This window comes from Thalassophryne amazonica, chromosome 9 (genome assembly GCF_902500255.1).
Source record: "Thalassophryne amazonica chromosome 9, fThaAma1.1, whole genome shotgun sequence".
Classification (NCBI taxonomy): domain Eukaryota; kingdom Metazoa; phylum Chordata; class Actinopteri; order Batrachoidiformes; family Batrachoididae; genus Thalassophryne; species Thalassophryne amazonica.
Window position 1 is genome coordinate 93,339,475 of NC_047111.1, and position 22,244 is coordinate 93,361,718.

Genomic DNA, 22,244 nt, shown 5'->3' on the forward strand with positions numbered 1-22,244 from the left:
AAATTCCCCTTTGTATGTAAAAAGCATTTGCAGATGTTGCATTTTTGCCCAGAAGGAAGAACATTGGTGTTGTTTTGTTGGTGATTTCGAAAAGACGATGATGTTGAAAACACTGAAGGCCACAAAGCCAAGGCTTCAGTGAAAACTGAATAGAAAAAGCTGCATAATTCTCCATACCGGATATAGCCACATCTGAGCCACTGTACGAGGCGCATAATTATTATTTACCTTATTTTGAAGAGATTTACAGTCAAACATTTTTCCAGTTGTGCTCTAATTGACCCAGCCAATGATAAAAATACATCCAATAAGTGTAAACCAAACTGGACAAACTAAGTAACAAACAACAAATACATACCCTGCAACCCAACGGCATCCCGCTGATTTTACATCTTACAGCATCTGCAGAGAATATCATCCTGCTGTCTGACACTGCTTCTTGATTCACGGGGCTTCATAACCTTACATATTTCTAAGTTCCACATGACAGTCATTAAACATCAGATTGCCATTGTCACTTTGTGTCTTTTGATTCTTTCTTTTGTCCAGTTACAGTCAGTAAGCCGGTAAACATATGCAGTTGTATGCAAACGTTTGGGCACCCCTGATAATTTCCATGATTTTCCTTTATAAATCAGTTAAATATATCATATAGCAGATGAACACACTGATATTTGAGAAGTGAAATGAAGTTTCTAGTATTTACAGAAAGTGTGCAATAATTATTTAAACAGGCAGGTGCATAAATTTGGGCACCCCAACAGAAAAAAAATATATCAATATTTAGTAGATCCTCCTTTTGCAGAAATAACAGCCTCTAAATGCTTCCTATAGCTTCCAATGAGAGTCTGGATTCTGGTTGAAGGTATTTTGGACCGTTCTTTACAAAACATGTCCAGTTCAGTCAGGTTTGTTGGTTTCTGAGCCTGCTTTTTTTTTAAAGAATTATTGCACACTTTCTGTAAATCCTATAAACTTCATTCCACTTCTCAAATATCACTGTGTTTGTCTGCTATATGATATATTTAACTGAAATTGCTGATCCAAACAACCAATGATTTGTAAAGGAAAATCATGGAAATCATCGGGGGTGCCCAAATGTTTAAATATAACAGTACATCATGAACACCTAGCAGTGCTAACTGCTTGAGATCACTATCGCAACGTCACTTCTTCTCCAAGCCTTCATTGACATACACTTGCAAAACTGGATACGCTGCGTGGCTTTCTCGTAGACATATGCAAAAAAGCAAAAAAAAAAAACCTTGGACATTGGACATTGTAAACAAAGAGGCTGAAAATTTTTTCTGACTGAAGAAGAAAAAAGGATGTTGACAAAGCAATGCATTGTGGGTCGATATTTCTTATGTTAGATGAGATGCTGATAAAATCACTCTGTCTCCAGATATTTGGAATTCTGAAAATATATTAAAGGACAGAAAAGAATTTATGTTCCCATGAAATTGGGAACATAACTGTAACCTTAACCACAACTGTAACCTTAACCACAAACCCTAATTGTCACACACTACCCTAACTCGAACCAATAACCATAATTCCTAATCCCTCACCCTAACTTTAACTCTGACCCCATACCCTAAATCTCACCCCTTGTCCAAATCCCTTGCCCTAATCCTAACTCCCAATCCAAACCCCTAAACCCTGTACTGCAAGGTGTAATTGAAGATCATAACCCCTACCCTAACCCTAATCTGGATGTGTGAATTAAGGTTTTTAAACTGCTCTGTGAAGTAGGTGCTTCATGTAGCACGCGTGTCATGTAATGACTGCAAGACTGCAGTTAGACCTACCTCCTATTCACAGCTAGAGATTGAGAAACTGAGGTGCAAATTGCCTCATTAACTGTCTAAATAAACAGAGGGAGCAACGTTACTGAACATGATTCTTGGCATCCGTTATTTGTGCTCTTTTCAAAAGGCTCAAATGAAGAGAAACTTCAGGGATCCAGTCAATCCAACAATGGTCTGGCTTTAACTCACATGTGGTGAATCACTGACTTGTGGGTCATGTTAATTCATGTATTATTAATAAAATACTCTAATGTGACTTCATGTTATATAAGAATGGATTTTTCGATGATCAGATAGATAGATAGGTAGATACTGTAGATAGATACTGTTTGCATCATGTATTGCGATATTTGCAAACAGGAACGATTTCTCTGTTTGTTGTGTATTAGCAGGAAACAACAATGACTGTGACTATATTTTTTTTACCATTTTGTCTCCCTTGTGTGTGAATAAATGTCAAGCTCCACTGATGCTCTGTAAAGAGAGCAGAGACATATAATTTATAAATGGAAAAGGTTAATGCATTCTTAATCAATGTCAGCTGAGATTCTGTCAAACCTTACATCAGTGTTATATAAAATGTTACAACCCACACTTAAATGTCTGAATTATTGATAAGATTTCTTTTTTAATTGCATTACTCACATACTGACCTGGCTAAGTCACAACCCAACCAAAAAGGTGAACACAAATATAAATAATTATGCAACTGCATGTAGTATATAGTACATTCTTTCTGTCTATGGATGTTTCTCCATTCTGCCATAGCTCTGCACTTTGTCTTGCTGTCCACCTAGAGTTCACTTAGAGAGCACCCAACAGGTGCGGATGTTATTTCACCAAATGGCAAATAATGTGTAACAAATTGCTACAATTAATTGCAGATCATGTTTACCATTTAAACAATCACATTTTGTGGCATATCAACATTAAGGTAATAGCAGCAGAACAGGTCGCAGTCTCACTACATCAAAATTCTGGGTCTGTTAGCTAGCTAGCTAGCTCCTTGTGACCACTTTAGTATTCTCTCTGCTTGTCTGTTGATTTACTGCTAGTGAACTAATGCCTTAGGTAGTTATTTTTGGCCAACTGATTCTGCTCTTTTTCTCTTTATCTGAGGCACTGACAAGACTTTTAACAGATGTCCTGCACCCCAGGACATCTGACTGCAATATGGACTGCTTTTTGATTTTAATTAATGACTGCTTTTCTGTTTGTGTGTGTGTGTGTGTGTGTGTGGTGTGTGTGTGGGTGTGTGTGTGTGTGTGTGTGTGTGTGTGTGTGTGTGTGTGTGTGTGTGTGTGTGTGTGTGTGTGTGTTCTGTTTGTAAAGAAATTCTTTTAAAATTTGTAAAAAACCTTGTAACTGTTAGAATGGCCAAAGCAATGGGTCACCCCTCTGTGGATGGAAATTAGCTATTTAGCTATAATCTGGTGCATCTCTGTCTCTTTGAGCTTAATGATGTACATTGTCCCTTAAATAAACTAATAAACTAAACTAAACGATCTGGTCTGCTTGAGGTTTCTTCCTCAACAACACCAGAGGGAGTTTTTCCTTACCACTGCTGCCTGTGTGCTTGCTCAGAAATTGAACTGAATTGTAATATAACATTTCAAGTTTTAAACTGTTTATCTTTGGTCTTGGTCAATAGCTTACCTCTTCACCACGTCCATAAAAATCACTTCAGGAGGTGTGGCATACCATTTTAAATCCTTTTAATTTTTTTTTATCAGTACATACCACATTGATAGATTTAGCCATCCTGCTGGACTTTGCTGGCAGTGAAGCTTCAAATCCACAGAAGAAGAGGCGGGACAAGCTTCCAAGCTTCCACATTCAAAGGACATGTCCACGTCCACTCATCATGGATAGAATGCCAGCGAGAGGACATGTCCACGGTCCACTTCTCATGGACAGATTGCATGTGCAATCGTCGCTGCAGCACGCAGCTTTCTTTCACCTCCAAGTTCTCTCAAGATTGTGGCAAGTTAAATAAAGTCCATTAATACCTGCTCACGGACCAATTGCCAGCGGGAGCACATGTTCACCGTCAACTCCTCGTGGACAGAATGCGCGTGATTCTGCAAGACTAGGAATGCAACCATGCACCATCACACAACAGCCTACACAGGGACTACGCCGAATCTGCGCATTTTTCCAGTGTACTCCATACGCATCACAAGCCCAGTTTGAAAGAGACTTTAGTCAGGGAGGTGACCAAGAACCCAATGGTCATTCTGTCAGAGCTCCAGCATTCCTCTGTGGAAAGAGGAGAACCTTCCAGCAGGAAAGCCATCTCTGCAGCAATCCACCAATCAGGCATGTATGGTACAGTGGCCAGATGGAAGCCACTCCTTAGTAAAAGGCACATGGCAGCCCACCTGGAGTTTGCCAAAAGGCACTTGAAGTACTCTTAGACCATGAGAAACAAAATTCTCTGGTCTTATGAGACAAAGATTGAAGTCTTTGGTGTGAATGCCAGATGTCATGTTTGAAGGAAACCAGGCATCATCTCTCCAGTGAAGCATGGTGGTGGCAGCATCATGCTGTGTGGATGTTTTTCAGCAGCAGGAACTGGGAGACTGGTCAGGATTGAGGCAAAGATGAATGTGGCAATGTACAGAGACATCCTGAATAAAAACCTGCTCCAGAGCACTCTTGACCTCATACTGGGTCAACGGTTCATCTTTCAGCAACAACCCTAAGCACACAGCCAAGATATCAAAGGAGTGGCTTCAGAACAAATCTGTGAATGTACTTCAGTGGCCCACCCAGACCCCAGTCCTGAATCTGATGGAACATCTCTAGAGAGATCTGAAAATGGCTGTGCACTGATGCTCCCCATCCAACAAGATGGCGCTTGACAGGTGCTACAAAGAGGAATGTGCAGAACTGCCCAAAGAGAGATGCACCAAGCTTGTGACATCATATTCAAGAAGACCTGAGGCTGTAATTGCTGCCAAATGTACATGAACAAAGTATTGAGCAAAGGGTGTGAATACTTATGTACAGTAGTGTTCAGAATAATAGTAGTGCTATGTGACTAAAAAGATTAATCCAGGTTTTGAGTATATTTCTTATTGTTACATGGGAAACAAGGTACCAGTAGATTCAGTAGATTCTCACAAATCCAACAAGACCAAGCATTCATGAAATGCACACTCTTAAGGCTATGAAATTGGGCTATTAGTAAAAAAAAGTAGAAAAGGGGGTGTTCACAATAATAGTAGCATCTGCTGTTGATGCAACAAACTCAAAACTATTATGTTCAAACTGCTTTTTTAGCAATCCTGTGAATCACTAAACTAGTATTTAGTTGTATAACCACAGTTTTTCATGATTTCTTCACATCTGCGAGGAATTAATTTTGTTGGTTTGGAACCAAGATTTTGCTGGTTTACTAGTGTGCTTGGGGTCATTGTCTTGTTGAAACACCCATTTCAAGGGCATGTCCTCTTCAGCATAAGGCAACATGACCTCTTCAAGTATTTTGACATATCCAAACTGATCCATGATACCTGGTATGCAATATATAGGCCCAACACCATAGTAGGAGAAACATGCCCATATCATGATGCTTGCACCACCATGCTTCACTGTCTTCACTGTGAACTGTGGCTTGAATTCAGAGTTTGGGGGTCGTCTCACAAACTGTCTGTGGCCCTTGGACCCAAAAAGAACAATTTTACTCTCATCAGTCCACAAAATATTCCTCCATTTCTCTTTAGGCCAGTTGATGTGTTCTTTGGCAAATTGTAACGTCTTCTGCACACGTCTTTTATTAAACAGAGGGACTTTGCGGGGGATTCTTACAAATAAATTAGCTTCACACAGGCGTCTTCTGTCACAGCACTTACAGGTAACTCCAGACTGTCTTTGATCATCCTGGAGCTGATCAATGGGTGAGCCTTTGCCATTCTGGTTATTCTTCTATCCATTTTGATGGTTGTTTTCTGTTTTGTTCCACGCGTCTCTGTTTTTTTTTATCCATTTTAAAGCATTGGAGATCATTGTAGATGAACAGCCTATAATTTTTTGCACCTGCGTATAAGTTTTCCCCTCTCCAATCAACTTTTTAATCAAACTACGCTGTTCTTCTGACCAATGTCTTGAATGTCCCATTTTCCTCAGGCTTTCAAAGAGAAAAGCATGTTCAACAGGTGCTGGCTTCATCCTTAAATAGGGGACACCTGATTCACACCTGTTTGTTCCACAAAATTGATGAACTCACTGACTGAATACCACACTACTATTATTGTGAACACCCCCTTTTCTACTTTTTTTACTAACAGCCCAATTTCATAGCCTTAACAGTGTGCATATCATGAATGCTTGGTCTTGTTGGATTTGTGACTACTGAATCTACTGGTACCTTGTTTCCTGTGAAACAACAAGAAATATACTCAAAACATAGTCACATAGCACTACTATTATTCTGAACACTACTGTATATGTGATTTCTTAGCTTTTCATTTTCAATAAATTTACAAAAATAAAAATAATATTTTTATATTGTCATTATGGGGTGTTGTGAGTAGAATTTTGAGGAAAAATATTAATTTACATCATATTGGAATAAGGCTGTAACAAAACAAAATATGGAAAAGTAAAATGCTGTGAATACTTTCCAGATGCATTGTAAATGAACTGAGCTGAATTGATCTACTTGAATTTCTGTAACCAGTGAGGCCATTAAGCAGATTCTGAAAATGACAAGAAATTCCTGTTTTCACCTTTGACCCCAATTAAATAACTCATTGCTGTTCCAGTAGCAGAACAGCAAAACTGTTCAACTGAAAAGATAAACATAGCAAAATGTAAAGAATCACAGCTGAATACTTTTATTTCAACTCATGGTGAAGTAAAACACAAACGTTTATAAGTTGGGAATAATTTGACACTAAAATAGTGGAACAACCAAAGCAAATATCTACTTTTGAATTGGGTTGTGACATTACGGTTAGTGCATTGCAGGAAACATTTGTCTGGTTTATTTCCTTCCACATCATTTAACTGGTCATTTTGAGGCTTTATAACTAAAACAAAGTCTAATTTAGTAAATTGTGCAGTTCAGTGGGCATCAGCACCTCTTGACAGTTTCCTTACAGAAGTGAGCTGGAAAACTGGATTTGATCCCATTGTGATGTGCTCATATTTGCAGTTATGCACATCGCATATTCATGAGAGCAGTGTGAGTGTCAGGACAAATGAGACCTGAATTATTTAGGGTTTTGTTTTCAATCTCAGCAAGTATGATCAGGATTTAAAATCTTCAGTCAGTGTGGACACTCGTTTGCATCATCAGCTTTTATAATATTTAGTGAAGACCATCAGGCGTTGATAAGGCTCTTATATTCACTTTAAGCATCATTGTTTGCAGCCACTCAGTTTGTTAACACTGTATTGTAGGATATTTATATGTCATGTGTCCTCTGTAGTTTCCATGTGGGGAAGAATGACCTTCTGACCTTCTATGATGGAGATGACCTGACAGCTAATATCCTGGGCCAATACAGTGGCACACGACCCCACTTCAAACTCTACACTTCAATGGCTGATGTCACGATTCAGTTCCAGTCCGATCCGGCCACCAACATCTATGGCTACAACAACGGCTTTGTGGTCCACTTCTTTGGTGAGTCTATGGTTTCTCCTGTTGTCAAAACTCTGATATTCTGCATTTTAAAGATCCATGAAAGCTGTTATGTATAATGATGGTTTGATTCAAAGAAATTATCGCTTCATCTTGGTAAACAAAGTTTATTATATTTGTAAATAAGCCCAGGAATTTAAGTATAAATTTATTACAACCCCAATTCCAATGAAGTTGGGACGTTGTGTGAAATGTAAATAAAAACAGCATACAATGATTTGCAAATCCTCTTCAACCTATATTCAATTGAATACACCACCAAGACAAGATATTTAATGTTCAAACTGATGATGTATAAAGCACAAGACTTCCTCTCCCAACATTCGTTAGATGCACTATTCCATATATGACCTATTGCATTAAAGTTTGGCGAAACACATATAAAACACATACAAATCCAATATTTTTATTACAAAAGAAAGCTATAAGAGTTATCAGGAATAAACCACTATTTGTCGATTTACAAATTTTGAAATTTTGGGACCATAGTTGGCTTTAAAAGACTTTATAAAAACAATATAATTACTTGTTATATGAAGAATTAGGATTACTGATTTTGTTATTGTTTTTTGGATTGAGTGTTGTGCACTATGTTTGTTCTGTTGTGTTGAGAAATTTTAGTTCATTGGTTAATCTATATTGTCTGTGCTTGGTTTTGGGGGTATTTGTTGTTATGAGTATATATATATATATATATATATATATATATATATATATATATATATATATATATATATATATATATAAATGGTAAAAGGGTTGGGTGTTTACAAGCTTTTGCTTCTGCTTACACCCTTTCGGCTGCAAAAACTGTGAAATTGTTTTATTTTTTGTTAATGAGTTTTTGTTAAGTATGTGTGTGCCAAATAAATTCATTCATTCATTTGACTTATCATTATGTCTGAGATGAACACCGTCTGTTCTGTCTCATACCAACAGAGGTGCCAAGAAACGACACTTGCTCCGAGCTGCCAGAGATCACAAACGGCTGGAAGAGCACGTCCCACCCTGATCTCATTCATGGCACTGTGATCACCTACCAGTGTTACCCTGGATATGAGTTGGTGGGCTCAGAGATCCTCATGTGCCAGTGGGATCTTTCTTGGAGTGGTGATGTGCCGAGATGTGAGGAGGGTAAAGTGACTTCCAAAGCTTTCTGTTGCATTTGATTTGGTATTTGCAGTGTTAAAATCCTCACACGCACAGTTTGATGAAAATTTAACCAGCTAGACATGACACCTTTAGCCCATGAGCTCAAAGTCTATTTTGACCTAATCTGTACCACCTAAGGGGACTAAACAGCACTGACAGTCCAGTCTTCATGTACCATGGCCCACGATAAGATGTATGAAAGCCTCCCCAGAGTGGCAGCTATAGCCGGGTAAGGGTCTGTGAAAGATTGGGTGAGCTCAGGATTAATCAATGGCATATTTTGACCATGTTGAATGCTTGGTCTAGAGTAATGACAAGGTCAACGACCACTGGATTCTGTGACATTATGACATATGTTGCACCGTAATGTGATGCACGACAGATGGCGCAAACAATTTTTTAAAACTATAATTAATTCAAGCAATAATCTTTTAACTTTAACTTTTGAGTCCTGCACAAATTGAAATTCATCTTTGTCACCATTTTTATCCCCTGCTGGCCAAAGGCCTGAAGAGGGATTATGTCGTGATAAATTTCCATCTGTCTGTGTGTCTGTCTGTCTGCCCGTCTGTCCCAAAAAGAGTGTAAGCATTCTAAGATCAACTCCTCTCACAATTTTAGGAGGAATTTCATGAAACTTGGTACAAGTCCTTGTTATAGGTTGGTAATGTGCATATTATCATATCAATCAAGTTTGGCCTATTTTACCAGAGTTATGGCCTTTGATTAACAAATCTAGGCTCTGTCCGTTTCATGAATGGGTGTCTGCATTCTGAAATCAACTCACAATTTTTGGAGGAATTTTGTGGAAGTCCTTGATATATCTTGATTATACACATATTATACTATTGTTTGATAGATTTATTAGTATATCCTGTGATTCATTAGCAAGAAATGTTTCTCTTGATTTATTAAAGAAATTCTTCACTAAAATTAGCTAATTTTACAGTTTTTGCTAGAAGTGCAAATAGCTGATGTGTGTTCACAAAACAAATGTTATCAGATACTTTGAATTGTCATCAGAATGTAGCAAGCATTTGTACCAAAGCAGCATTTGCCAGCAGGGGATATTGTGCTGTCAGAGCACTCGTGTTGCTGATTTTATAACTCCATAACAGTCTGTCATATATAGTCCATTCTATACCTTTTTGGAATCTTTATGATCAGACAGATACTGTTATATACATTTCAATATGATTGGAGAATTTATCAATTTTAATCCTTGTGTAATCCTTCACTGACCCCCTCTACCTGGCTATAGGTGCCACCCTGGGAAGACTATCTTACATTTTTGTGTGGACCATGACATATAATGTGAGCCTGGATTGTAAGTGTTGTTTAGTCCCTTTAACTGGAATTTGGCCCATGGACTGCCTTGTGAGAAGAGATAGTTGTGGTTTTTTTTTTTAAACATTGTCCCCTTTGAAGTCCAAGCAATTCTTCCATTGTTGCTGCAGCAGTTGAACCCCTGTAGTGTAGACATTTTCATCCTGATGGTCAAAAATGTTGTCAATGGTATACAAATAATGAATGTTTATGAGTTCAATGGTACAAATATTTAATTGAATGGTATGTTCCAGCTTTTCAGCAACTCTTCATGCATCCAGATGGCTTACAGGGGAGTGGATTTGTGTGTGTGTGTGTGTGTGTAGCAGCGTCAGTTAACTCAATCAAATCATCATGTCACTGTTCCGTGCGCGTGCACGTGCCAACGCAATCGGCTCGGTCCAGCTGTACCTCTTCAGTAAACACCCAACACACACCTCACATTAACATGTTGGTTTTTAAATAGAATGAATGAGTCAACCAATCAGTGTTTAGCGGAGGCACATTTTACCCATAATCCCTTTCGTATCTGTCTGTGTTTGTTACAAAACTTTGGAATTAGTGCATTATTTAACATTAAAAGATATATGTTTATTTTAACTTACAAATGACAGAATTGACATTAATGGAGTTATTCTATCGGTATTAATTTCATTTTTAAATCCAAACCATAATTCAGCACTGCTTTATTTTCCAAGACCTCTGGCTCACAGCGATAATGTTTTTGAGGAGAGATTTGGGCTTCACTGTTCTCTCAGCTGCGTCTCGACTGCAAGCTATATAGTAAACAGGAGTGTCCAGCAGGGGGCAGGGTGCTTATAGACAGAAGTGCTGACATTGTTTGGGTCTGTGGTTGTCTTTGATGCTACCAGAAGCAATTGTGGTGTTAAAACTAAAACTCAGCTTGTTAGTAGTTGCAAGTGTACTGGAGACAATATTGGACGTTATCGGTTAGCTGTAGCTTCCGATAAATTTTGGGCGGTTTATCGGTTTAGCTTTATAAAAGATAACTTTTCAGTTAGCTGATTATCTGTTATCAAAGCTAACTTTTGGGTTAGCTGTGCCCACCGTTGCCAGTTTGTAAATAGGGGTATCATCCTGAAGAAAAAAGGCCACATTCATCAGTTTCATTTGTCAGAAGGTCAAATTTCCAACCCTATGCTAATATATTGGAAAATGGCTGATTTTATGAACAATAGCCCAGATATTTCATTGTGAGTGAACTTAATTGTTTAAAAGTTAATGCAACATTTTCTCTACACAAATTCTACTTTTAAATGTTGGTGTGGCATCACTGTGCTCTTTGGCTGGCATTGTGGCTGTGCAAAGTTGCTGGATATTGGAAGGAATTGGAACACGCTGTCATATATGCAGATCCAGAGCATCCCAAACATGCTCAATGGGTGACATGTCCGGTGAGCATGCTGGCCATGCAAGAACTGGGATGTTTTCAGCTTTGAGGAATTGTGTGCAGATCCTTGCAACATGGGCCATGTATTTTCATGATGCAACATGAGGTGATGGTCATGGATGAATGGCACAACAATGGTCCCCAGTATCTCATCAAAGTATCTCTGTGCATTCAAAATGCCATCAATAAAATGTGCCTGTGTTTTTGTTTCTAAGATACACTTGCGCATACTATAACCCCACTGCCACCATAGGCCACTCAATCCACAATGTTGACAACAGCAAACCGCTCACCCACACAATGCCACATGCCTTCTGCCATGAACAGTGAAAACCAGGATTCATTCGTGAAGAGAACACATCTTCAATGTGCCAGATGCCATCGAATGTGAGCCTTTGCCCACTCAGTCAGGTACGACGACGAACTGCAGTCAGGTCGAGAACCCAATGAGGACGATGAGCATGTAGATGAGCTTCCCTCAGATGGTTTCTGACAATTTGTGCAGAAATTCTTTGGTTCTGCAAACCAACTGGTGCAGCAGCTGTCCGGGTGTCTGGTCTCAGATGATCATGGAGGTGAACATGCTGGATGTGGAGGTCCTGGGCTGGTTCGATGTACTGCCAAACTCTTTGAAAGACCTCTGTGATGGCTTATGGTAGAGAAATGAACATTCAGTTCATGGGCAGCAGCTCTCATGGACATTCCTGCAGTCAGCATGTCAAATTTCATGCCCTCTCAGAACTTGTGACATATGTGTCATTATGCTGTGTGATAAAACTGAACATTTTACAGTGGCCATTTATTGTGGCCAGCCTAAGGCACACCTGTGAAGTGGGATGGATTATCTTGGCAAAGGAGAAGTGCTCACTAACATAAAGACAGATTTGTGAACAATATTTGAGAGAAATGGGTCTTTTGTGTATATAGAAAATGTTTTAGATCTTTGAGTTCAGCTCACGAAGAATAGGAGCAAAAACAAAAGTGCTGTTTTTATTTTTTCAGTGTATTTCTGTTACATAGTGTTACAGGCTAGCCAACCAGAATTATTATATGTAACTCGGTTACTATAGCTAGCCTGCAAAACAACTTTTGTGAAGATACACACTCATATGTCCTCAAATAGGTCCCGGACAAGCCCCCAAAAATGTTATTGACAAGCCAACCACTTGCCCAGGTAGACCAGTGGTGTCCAAAGACATTCCAGAAATGGCCAAGAGGGTGCAGGTTTTCTTTGCACCCCCTGACTCCAGCAGGTGATTTCACTGATGAACTCATCCCATCTGCTCAAAGTGATTTTCATCAGTGAAATCACCTGCTGGAGTCAGTGACTGAAAAGAAAACTTGCACCATCTTGGTCCTTTGTGGAATGTCTTTGAACACCACTGGGCTAGACTAATGGGCTAGCTGGGTCTGGGGGGAGGGGGTGTTAATGTAGACTGCGCCATGCTAATCCTAAGACTTTAGTGTGTTGAAGTGGCCAAACATGGGGAAAAATGAACTGGCTTTAAATTCAGATGAAGGTGGCACGAGCTGACCTGTGACCTCCTGGCTGAGGTAGGTCACTGATCTGACTTGCTCTTGTCCAAACTGCTGGCAGTCCAAGCTGTATAGCACCACAGAAGCAGCCTGCTCCATCAGTGGCATGTTGTTCAGATTTGTTAAAGTAGCTGGACCCTCACCTCAAGCCACAAACTGGTTACCAAAGTTCACTAAATTCAATATGGTTTTCTGGAAATAACTGCGCAGGTTGCATCTGGAGTTTCAAAGCATCGTTCACGAGTGATCCCCATTCTGCTGTTCCACAGTCTCTCTTATACTACATGCAGGTCCAGTTGAATCTCATCACATCATTTGGGAACTCTGCTTCCCCCTCCTTGGTGGTGCAATGAACACCTCACGAAAACAGAACATCACAGAGCATAGCCTCTACCATCATCCATTACATGAAAATGAGTTCAATATTTAGCAAAGGGATTCCCTCCTAACACATATAAAGGTATGATAAATGTCACAATTTTATTTAGGCAGTGGATTTGTTTTGTTAAAATTGGCCATTATAAATTTGTTTTTAATTTTGTTCTCTTCTGTGTTAAAGACGATTGAGTGAAAATAAAGAAATGCATACAAAAACAGCTCACAGGGAATTATGCATGTCAGCACTGATTGTGCAAAACTGGGTCAGCTAGCTCCAAGGTGTCAAACATGCTAAATTACAGATACATTGTCAGCCCCTAAGATTGCTTTTAGCCTTGATAAATCATGTTATGTGTGCAAACATCACTTATTTGCACCCACAATATTTCACACACTCCAAATTGCATATTCATAAGGTCAGTCATGTTAAATGGACAATATACACTACGTACACAGTACATCTGGAAAGTACTCACAGTGCTTCAATTTTTCACATTTTATTATGTTGCCTTATTCCAAAATGGAGTAAATTCATTTTTCCCCTCAAAATTCTACTCGGAACACCACATAATGACAAAATGAAAAAAAAAAAAATTGCACATTTATTAAAAATAAAAAACTAAGAAATCACATGCACATAGGTATTCACACCCTTTGCTTAATACTATGTTGATGCACCTTTGGCAGCAATTACAGCCTCAAGTCTTCCTGAATATGATGCCACAAGCTTGGTGCACCCAGCATTGGGCAGTTTTGCCCATTCCTCTTTGCAACATCTCTCAAGCTCCATGAGGTTGGATGGGGAGCAAGTGCACAGCATTTTCAGATCTTACCAGAGATGTTCAATCAGATTCAGGTCTGAGCTCAGGCTGGTCCTCTCAAGGACATTCACAGAGTTGTCCTGATGCCACGCCTTTCCCTCAATCCGGCCGCTGAAAACATCTCCACACCATGCCTGGTTTCCTTCAAACATGATGCCTGGCATTCACACCATGGTCTGAGAGTTCTTCAGGTGCCTTTTGACAAACTCCAGGCAGGCTGCCATGTGCCATTTACTAAAAAGTGGCTTCCATGTGGCCACTCTACCATACAGGTCTGATTGGTGGATTGCTGCAGAGATGGTTGTCCTTCTGGAAGGTTCTCCTCTCCCAACAGAGTAATGTTGGTGCTCTGACTAAGGTCCTTCTCCCCTGATTGCTCAGTTTAGATGGGCACCAGCTCTAAGAAGAGTCCTGGTGGATCCGAACATCTTCCATTTACAGATGATGGAGGCTACTGTGTTCATTAGGACCTTCAAAGCAGCAGAAATGTTTCTTCCCCAGAATACTTCCTCAAGACAATCATGTCTTTGAGGTCTACAGACAATTCCTTCCATTGACTTCATGCTTGGTTTGTACTCTGATATGCACAATCAATATATATGTAGACAGGCATATGCCTTTCCAAAGCATGTCCAATCAGCTGAATTTACCCCAGGTGGACTCCAATTAAGCTGTAGAAACATCTCAAGGATTAACAGTGGAAACAAGATGCACCTCAGCTCAGTTCTGAGCTCCATGCCAAAGGCTGTGAATAATTATGCACATGTGATTTCTCAGTTTTTTTATTTTTAATAAATTTGCAAATATCTCAAAAAACCTTTTTCACATTGTCATTATGGGATATTGTATGTAGAATTTTAAGGGGAAAAATTAATTTGTTCCATTTCGGAAGAAGGCTGTAATAAAACAAAATGTGGAAACAGTGAAGCACTGTGAATACTTTTTGGATCCACTGTATTTTGTACAGTGGAAAGACACAGACCTCATTGTGCACTGTTAGTAAACCAAAATCACTTTTTTCAGGTCCTATATAATTAAATCAGTAAATCAAGCCCATTAAGTTTAGAAGTTGTTTTTTGTTGTTGGTGGTGTTTTTTTTTTTTGTTGTTTTTTTTTGTTTTGTTTTATACCTAATTTCAATTTAACTTTTGCACTTAAATTCACTACATGCTTTAGCTCCACTGTGCTGCGGTAGACAATGACAATAACAAAATCGAATACTTCTGGAGTTAACTGTGCATGTTAATATGTCATATTTATAGAACTGGCTGTGTGTCAGATGCTTCCGTGTGTCACTGTGGTTTGTGTTTGTGCTGTAGCCGTGTGCAGTGGGGAGATCACAGACTCTGCTGGCGTGGTGTTGTCTCCTAATTGGCCTGAGGCATATGACAAAGGGCAGGACTGCATCTGGGGCATCCATGTGGAAGAGGACAAGCGGATCCTGCTTGATATCCAAGTGTAAGAGACCACACCCACGTGTCGCACTAGGAACCGCATGGGGAGGTCAGGCAGATGTTCAGTACTTCGTCATTTCATGCTTTCTAGTTGTCAGTCATGTAGACTACAACATTCACACTGGGAAGTGTTTCTGGGGTTGAGGTCATTAATTAGACCCCCCCCCTCCAAAAAAAACACCCACAGTATTAAGAATTCTTCATCGCTTCCAGCTCACTCTCTGACCAGATTAGCTGCGAAGCCTCTGTGCTCCCACTTCCCCTGTGTGTCTCAGCGTTGGCTTTGAAATGAATATGCTCTGGCAGCGAACTACTCTGAGCCACTTATCCAGCTTTTCACACACATGCACACTGTGCACACTCAGGCGCAGTGTTCATCTTGTTTTGTAAATGTGCCACACGTGCTCTTCTGCCGTCAGATCAGTTGCTGCTCTTAAAAGGTCTGTGACTGATCAGCTATGCAGCATCTGTGCGTTTGTCTGCTTATCTTATGCAGTTATCAGTTTGACTCGTTCCAGTGATTCTCACAGTACGCAGCACGCATCTTACACCGAGCACGAAATACAGCATAAGTGATTTGTTTTATTGCCTGAAGCTCTGACACACAAGAGGGCACGCAAAGGTTAAAATTAAACCAGCGGGAATACCGCCTGGGGGTATAGAAAAACAGAGCCGCTAACAAATCTCAAACTGACGATTGTTACCGTAGCTGTTTGGCTTGATGGTCAAAGCATGCATGCATTCACACTCCTGAGATCCTTCAGTGTTTATGTTCTGCTTTCTCTATTCATCATTCAATTATTTTTGCAGTAAGAGTGGATGTACAGTAGCCCAAAAGAAGCCAACTTACTCCACCTTTCACACTTTGCAGTGTACCTAGAAGACTTAAAAAAGAAGATGGAGTTGTGGTAGCTCCCCTCCACTGTGAACTGGTTACTAAAGCAGGCTAACAGGTTGAGAATCCTCTTATGATACATACTGGCAGTATTGGGGAGTAACTACTTACATATAACAGTTAAAGTTAAAGAAGGGCTAGCCCAAATACAATTATTATTATTTTTTAATAAAACATAATAAAACATGCATTTTCCGCCCTTTTTATGAGTTTTATTTTTTTGTTTTTGATAATTAATAAATCGATAAAATAAAAATTATAAAGAATGTACAGTATCTGATTGGTAAAAAATTGTATAACATTTGTGTGTGTGTGGGGACCAAGCTCACACCGTAATATATCCATATTGAATTCTATGTGTAAGAGAGGGAGAATGTCGATAAGACAGACTGAAAAAAGTTTCACAAAGTTCAGGTGTGATCAGCAAGATTGTCATAAACAGCGCCTGTGTCTGGACAAATTTGGCTGGTTGTTTATACGCTTTTCTAAAATAGAGTCTGACTCACTCAGTTATAGATGCAGCCACTAACGTGACGGCGACCCACAATTCCTCACTTTTGGGTTTGAAACTAAAAATACTTGTTGAAAGACACTTAAGTCCCAATGTTATTTGACTTCAGTCAGTGTTTAAACATGGGAGAGGCCACAGCCAACGTGAGCCCCAGAAACATGATATAAATTCAGATATATTATCAGTTATCAAGTTGTTCACCAATGAATATGGCTTTATACACTCTGAGGCCGAAGGTCAAAAGGGTGTATGGTTTTCTGAACAACTTGATAATGATTTTATCATATACCTATAAATGATAAATGCACGCAGAACACAATGCACGTGCTCTCCCTTTGCTCACTGCCTCCAGGGGTACGGATGTGGGACCCACAAAGGATCCAAGTCATGGCCACGGAGCTCTGCGGCTGCGGTTACCGAGACCATGCAGCGGGCGCTGCGCATCAAAACAGCGAGCGTAGTACCTGGACCTGTTGCTGGAGTTGGATGCAGCTCGGCACAGCAGACGGGGGCGGTGTGAGTGGCCCGCTGCTGCGCTTATCGAGCCCACAGACTCAGTAAGCGCATCGGAGGCAGTGAGAGTAATCGCGGTGATGCCGACCAGTGCTGCGACCGGCCCGCCTGATAAGGACGCGGAACACAATGCGCTGTTAAAAAAAAAGAAAAAAGAAGAAGCATGCAAAACTGCACTAAAAAAATCTGCGAAACTGCGAGGCCGCGAAAGGTTAACCACGATATAGCGAGGGACCACTGTATTAAATTACACATTGACAGTATCTAGGATCGCATGTGCCGTGATGTCACAACATATGTATGGATTGGCTGATTACCAAGGCGACATTCACTTACTCGGGTGGTATGAAAAATATTACCGGTCTGCAAAAAATATCACAAGGGTGTATTGCTATTTATTCTTTAGTGTTTTATCCAATCATATTGGTGTATCATTATAGGTATGATATCTATATGATAGCCTTATCTTACCTGTTTGTTTCAGTCAGATTCATCATCACAGCCTGATGAAAACTTATCCACATAAGCATCCTGATTTTGGAAAACAAAAATAGTTCCTCGTCGGGGGCTGAAGAAACATAGAGTTTTAAAAGAGAGTCCCTCTTGGCCATGTTTATAGCCATTTCAAAGAATGTTTTGCACATAATTATAATAATAATAATAATAATAATAATAATAATATTTTGCCTAAAACCTGGGAGCATCATACACTAAATACTGTATGTAGTGTATCATTTTAAAAAGGACTGTATAAATTAAACATTTATATAGAAGGGGAAATCCTGTTGTGTGGGCCGCCAGAAGAGGAGGTACTGCTGGCCCACCACCAGAGGGCGCCCTGCCTGAAGTGCGGGCTTCAGGCATGAGAGGGCGCTGCAGCCTTACAGGAACAGCCGAGGTGACAGCTGTCGCTCATCAACTATGACAGCTGTCACCGATCATCTGCATCTTACCCTGGATAAAAGCAGGATGACACCTCCACCACGTCGCCGAGATATCAACTTCATTGAGAGGTAACTTTCTCTGCCTGTATTGATTGATTCCAAGAGCTATTGTGTTGCAGCTGTCAAACCAGAGGACCGGCGTGGGTCGCGACTGTTTCGCCCTACTTCCCGTCAGATACATACATATCAGATATATACATATATATATATATATACATATATACATATATATATATACATATACGAGGTCTATTAGAAAAGTATCTGACCTTATTTTTTTCATTCGCCTGTGAGCAGGCTTTGAGTGAGGAGTGGTCCAGCCCCCTCATCAGATTTTCATTGCCAGGAAATGGCGGAATGATTTGGGCTTTTTTTCCATCAGAATTTTTTCAGAAACTGTTAGAGACTGGCAGCTGGAAACCATTAGAAATATTTATCTGGCTTTCGGTGAAAATGTTACGGGCTTGGTAGAGAATAAGGAGTGTTACTGTCACTTTAAGGATGGCCCCCAGTGGCTGTGGGGTGCGCCGCGCTCCGAAGCCGCCATCGACAGGCTGAACGACCATTTCATTTCTAAACGGATGGCTGTCTGGATCCGTGACCATCGTGTGCCATTTTCTGGTTATCACAAGAGCTGGACATCAACCATTTTCCGGCTCACTTTTAACAAGAGATTTTGTCATGGAAAGCCGAGCGGAGGCTTCGCACGTCACGATGGATTCGCTACTGGAGCGAGACAAAACCACCTCCGTTTTGGTCTCACAGGACGGCTTGGAGATGGCGTTCAGACAGCTGTCGGTGGTTTTTACATCAAGTGATTATCCGAGAAATTGTGGATGTGCCTGGACATGCCAGAACATGTCCCGTGAGGCTTCATCACGGCATTGCTTTGAGCCATGCGGCACCGCCGCGACGCGTGGAATTCCTCTGCACGGAATTCCTCCACACGTCTGTCTCAATGTGCCGAAAAAGTGCTGATGTCCACATCTTTTCACAATTCCTGTGCTAGTCAGACGACGTCCCAGATAAAACACAGCATCCAGTTTGGAAATGAACGGCACATTCCACTGTTACAGGAGTTTTTGTCATGGAAAGAGGAGCGGAGGCTTCGCGTGTCTCGCCGTCAAACAACCTCTGTCTCATTGTTGCCAATTTCGCAACTTTTTGGTCTTCCCTAATGACTAAAAATTGTATCTGGTGACTCAACAAATCTAGCAACTTTTCTTCCACACAAATCAGTCAGTTTTGTAACAGTGGGATTGTTAAAAATAAAAGTGAGGGACACTTCGAGATGCAGGGGAGGAACATATGTTCTTTGCACAGGACCATGCAATCTTAATTCAAGTCATACTGAAGAACGTTTAGTAATAACCCGTGTCACACATATGCCGATTGTGGCCAACTGGTGTCAGAATGACACATCCGGCCCCAATCTGGAAGTATTTGGGTGCGGTCTGTAGATGGACGGACGGCAGTCTCTGAGCAGTCTGACAGCAGTCTATGTGCAGTTTGTGTGCCATCTATTCACAATCTACATATTCTAATGGCGTCATAACAGCATTTGAAATGGTCTAATCGCGGTTGATTGAGCTCTGAGATCGACCAGTCACAGCAAAGCCTGCCAGCATGTTGTGCCATGTATGTCAACCTCCACTGGACCCTGGCCAGGGAGGGCAAAGGAAATGTTGTTATGTAATAACATGTATGAGCAGGCATTCATCATGTGCAGTGAAGGTGAATTAGCGTGCAATCAAACCGAAAGCATCGCGTGCCACTGCTGGTCAGTGCGTCGCACAGCACACGCTCATAGCTGAACGGCTCTCACCACTGTAATATACATATTATTACTTGATCAGCATTTAACTTTGTAGGAGGTATGATGTGGAACTGTTTCGCCAGCCCATGACAACATTATTAAACATAAATCTCGCCTCCAGCACGGAACCAGGAGTGTTTCACAGCGCAGGGTGGACAGGAGCCAGGAACCACAGCCTGTGGTGAAAAGCCACTTACCTGGCTGCTGTGTGCTGCAAACAACCACAGCATAAATAAATCCCATGTGATAATCCAATCGGACACTGCTGTGGAAAGAGTTGCGTTGTGCTGCAGTGAGCAAAAAAAAAAGAAATTAAATTTGCTGGAAAGGCTGCGTCTGATGAATGGTGGGAAAGCTTGGCCCACTGCCAGAAACTTTCAGCAAAGGTGTCCAGTGGCTGACAATACGTGCACATGTGTGCACAAGCAGCAAAGTTTAGCATGCAGCAACGTTTAGCTGCAAACAGTGTCCAGTGGCTGACAACACGCAACGGCTCATCCAGCAGTTATGAACACGAATGCACACACAGACACACAAACACACACACACACACACTGAGTGATCATTTCATCATTTCAGCACCTGTTCTATGCACACACATGCACATGAGGTCAGTGAGCACTGGGAAGGGGAGGAGGAGCATAGCTGTGATAGCATAAGTGGGTAAGTGATCGCACCAATGCCGGCTTGGACACATATGCCATGAGTCCAGTCCATACATTGGTTGTACTCCGATGTCCAGTACCGGCAGGGACTGTGCAAAGGAAGCACAGAGCACTGGTTCCCACTCCGGTCCTGTGTTTGTCATTCAGACATTTGGACATTGGGCCTTCTTCAGCGCCTTTTATGGCCGTCTGACAGCAGTCTGTGTCATCTAACTGTAAATATGAGTTGGATTCGATCGTGCAGGTGTGAACGGGATCTGCCCACAGTCTACATGCCTCTTTCCCCCCATCTGAGTCCGGATTATGGGCATTTTTGCCATGTTGGCCTGGTTCCTTCACATTCTTGCTATGTGTGATGGGGGCTTAAATGTTTGAAAGTAGTCACTGTTGTGAACCTGACACTACCAAGTTTAAATTTATATTTTTAAGATTTTTCAGCTTTATTATCCAGTTTAAAACATTTGTTGCAAAAGTAATCAAAAACTGATCAAAAGTAATGCTACTTTGCTCTGATGAACTAATTAAAAGTTACATTTCTTATTACATAATGTCTAACCTATTGCATTTCAAAAATAACTGTCTCAACAATGCATATTGTTTATCATAAAGGAAGGCAAGTGACCCTGAATCTCCATGGTCAAAGAAGCAAAATGTAAAGGGAAACAAAAAATTGACTGGTGAATTCACAAATCAGTCTGCAACCTCACCACTAGATGATACCAAATCCTACACATTGTAGCTTTAAGTTTAAAACTAGCTCTTTGCCCGTGGGGATCCAAGGGCTCTAGATTAGGTAGTGTTTATAAAATAGGTAGTAGGGATGGGTATTGATAAGATTTTATTGATATTGATACATTATCGATTCCGCTTATCAATCCGATTTCTTATCGATTCCCTTATCAATACCTCCTGTGAATTTTCTGTTGTACTAAAAGTAGGCTTAACAGAATTTCTATGTTAACAACATTTTATTGAGTCTTAAAGTAAATAAATATGAAATTGGTCACTGGATCCTTGCTCTCTAGAAACAGATAGAAAAAAAAATATGTAGTTTTTGTCAAAAGCATTTCCTTTCAGACATTCAGACATTAATGGCATAATTGTCACTCCATACTTCTGAGCTGAACTCAGCTGGCTGATGGAGTCTGCAGGTCTGCAGCCATACAGTCTTGGACTGCTGCACGTCAGCCAGGACATCTCATTTTGGGAGGAAAAAAAAAAACATTTTGATCGATTGCAGTTCATAACCGGCGATTCATTTTGAAGTTATTAATTCCGAGCAGACTCTATCTTTCTAACTTGACTCAGCGGCACAGCGTTTGGAGAAATGGAATGGAGGACGATTCTCGTTTCTTTCT

At 40.6% G+C, this 22,244-nt stretch overlaps 1 protein-coding gene and 1 long non-coding RNA gene across 2 annotated transcripts in view; one reads left to right on the top strand and one right to left on the bottom strand.

Moving 5' to 3' along the window:
• LOC117517666 (seizure protein 6 homolog) overlaps window positions 1-22,244 on the top strand; it is a 480,354-nt gene that overhangs the window by 424,062 nt on the left and 34,048 nt on the right. The window contains exons 10-11 of the mRNA XM_034178776.1: window positions 7,250-7,446; window positions 8,404-8,598. Of these exons, the coding sequence (XP_034034667.1) occupies window positions 7,250-7,446; window positions 8,404-8,598 (392 nt within the window). The remainder of the gene's footprint in view (window positions 1-7,249; window positions 7,447-8,403; window positions 8,599-22,244) is intronic.
• LOC117517667 lies at window positions 295-22,201 on the bottom strand. Its single transcript, XR_004562788.1, has 3 exons — window positions 22,191-22,201; window positions 19,535-19,539; window positions 295-392 (listed from the first exon to the last, which is right to left on the bottom strand). It is a non-coding gene; the product is annotated as an uncharacterized LOC117517667 (long non-coding RNA).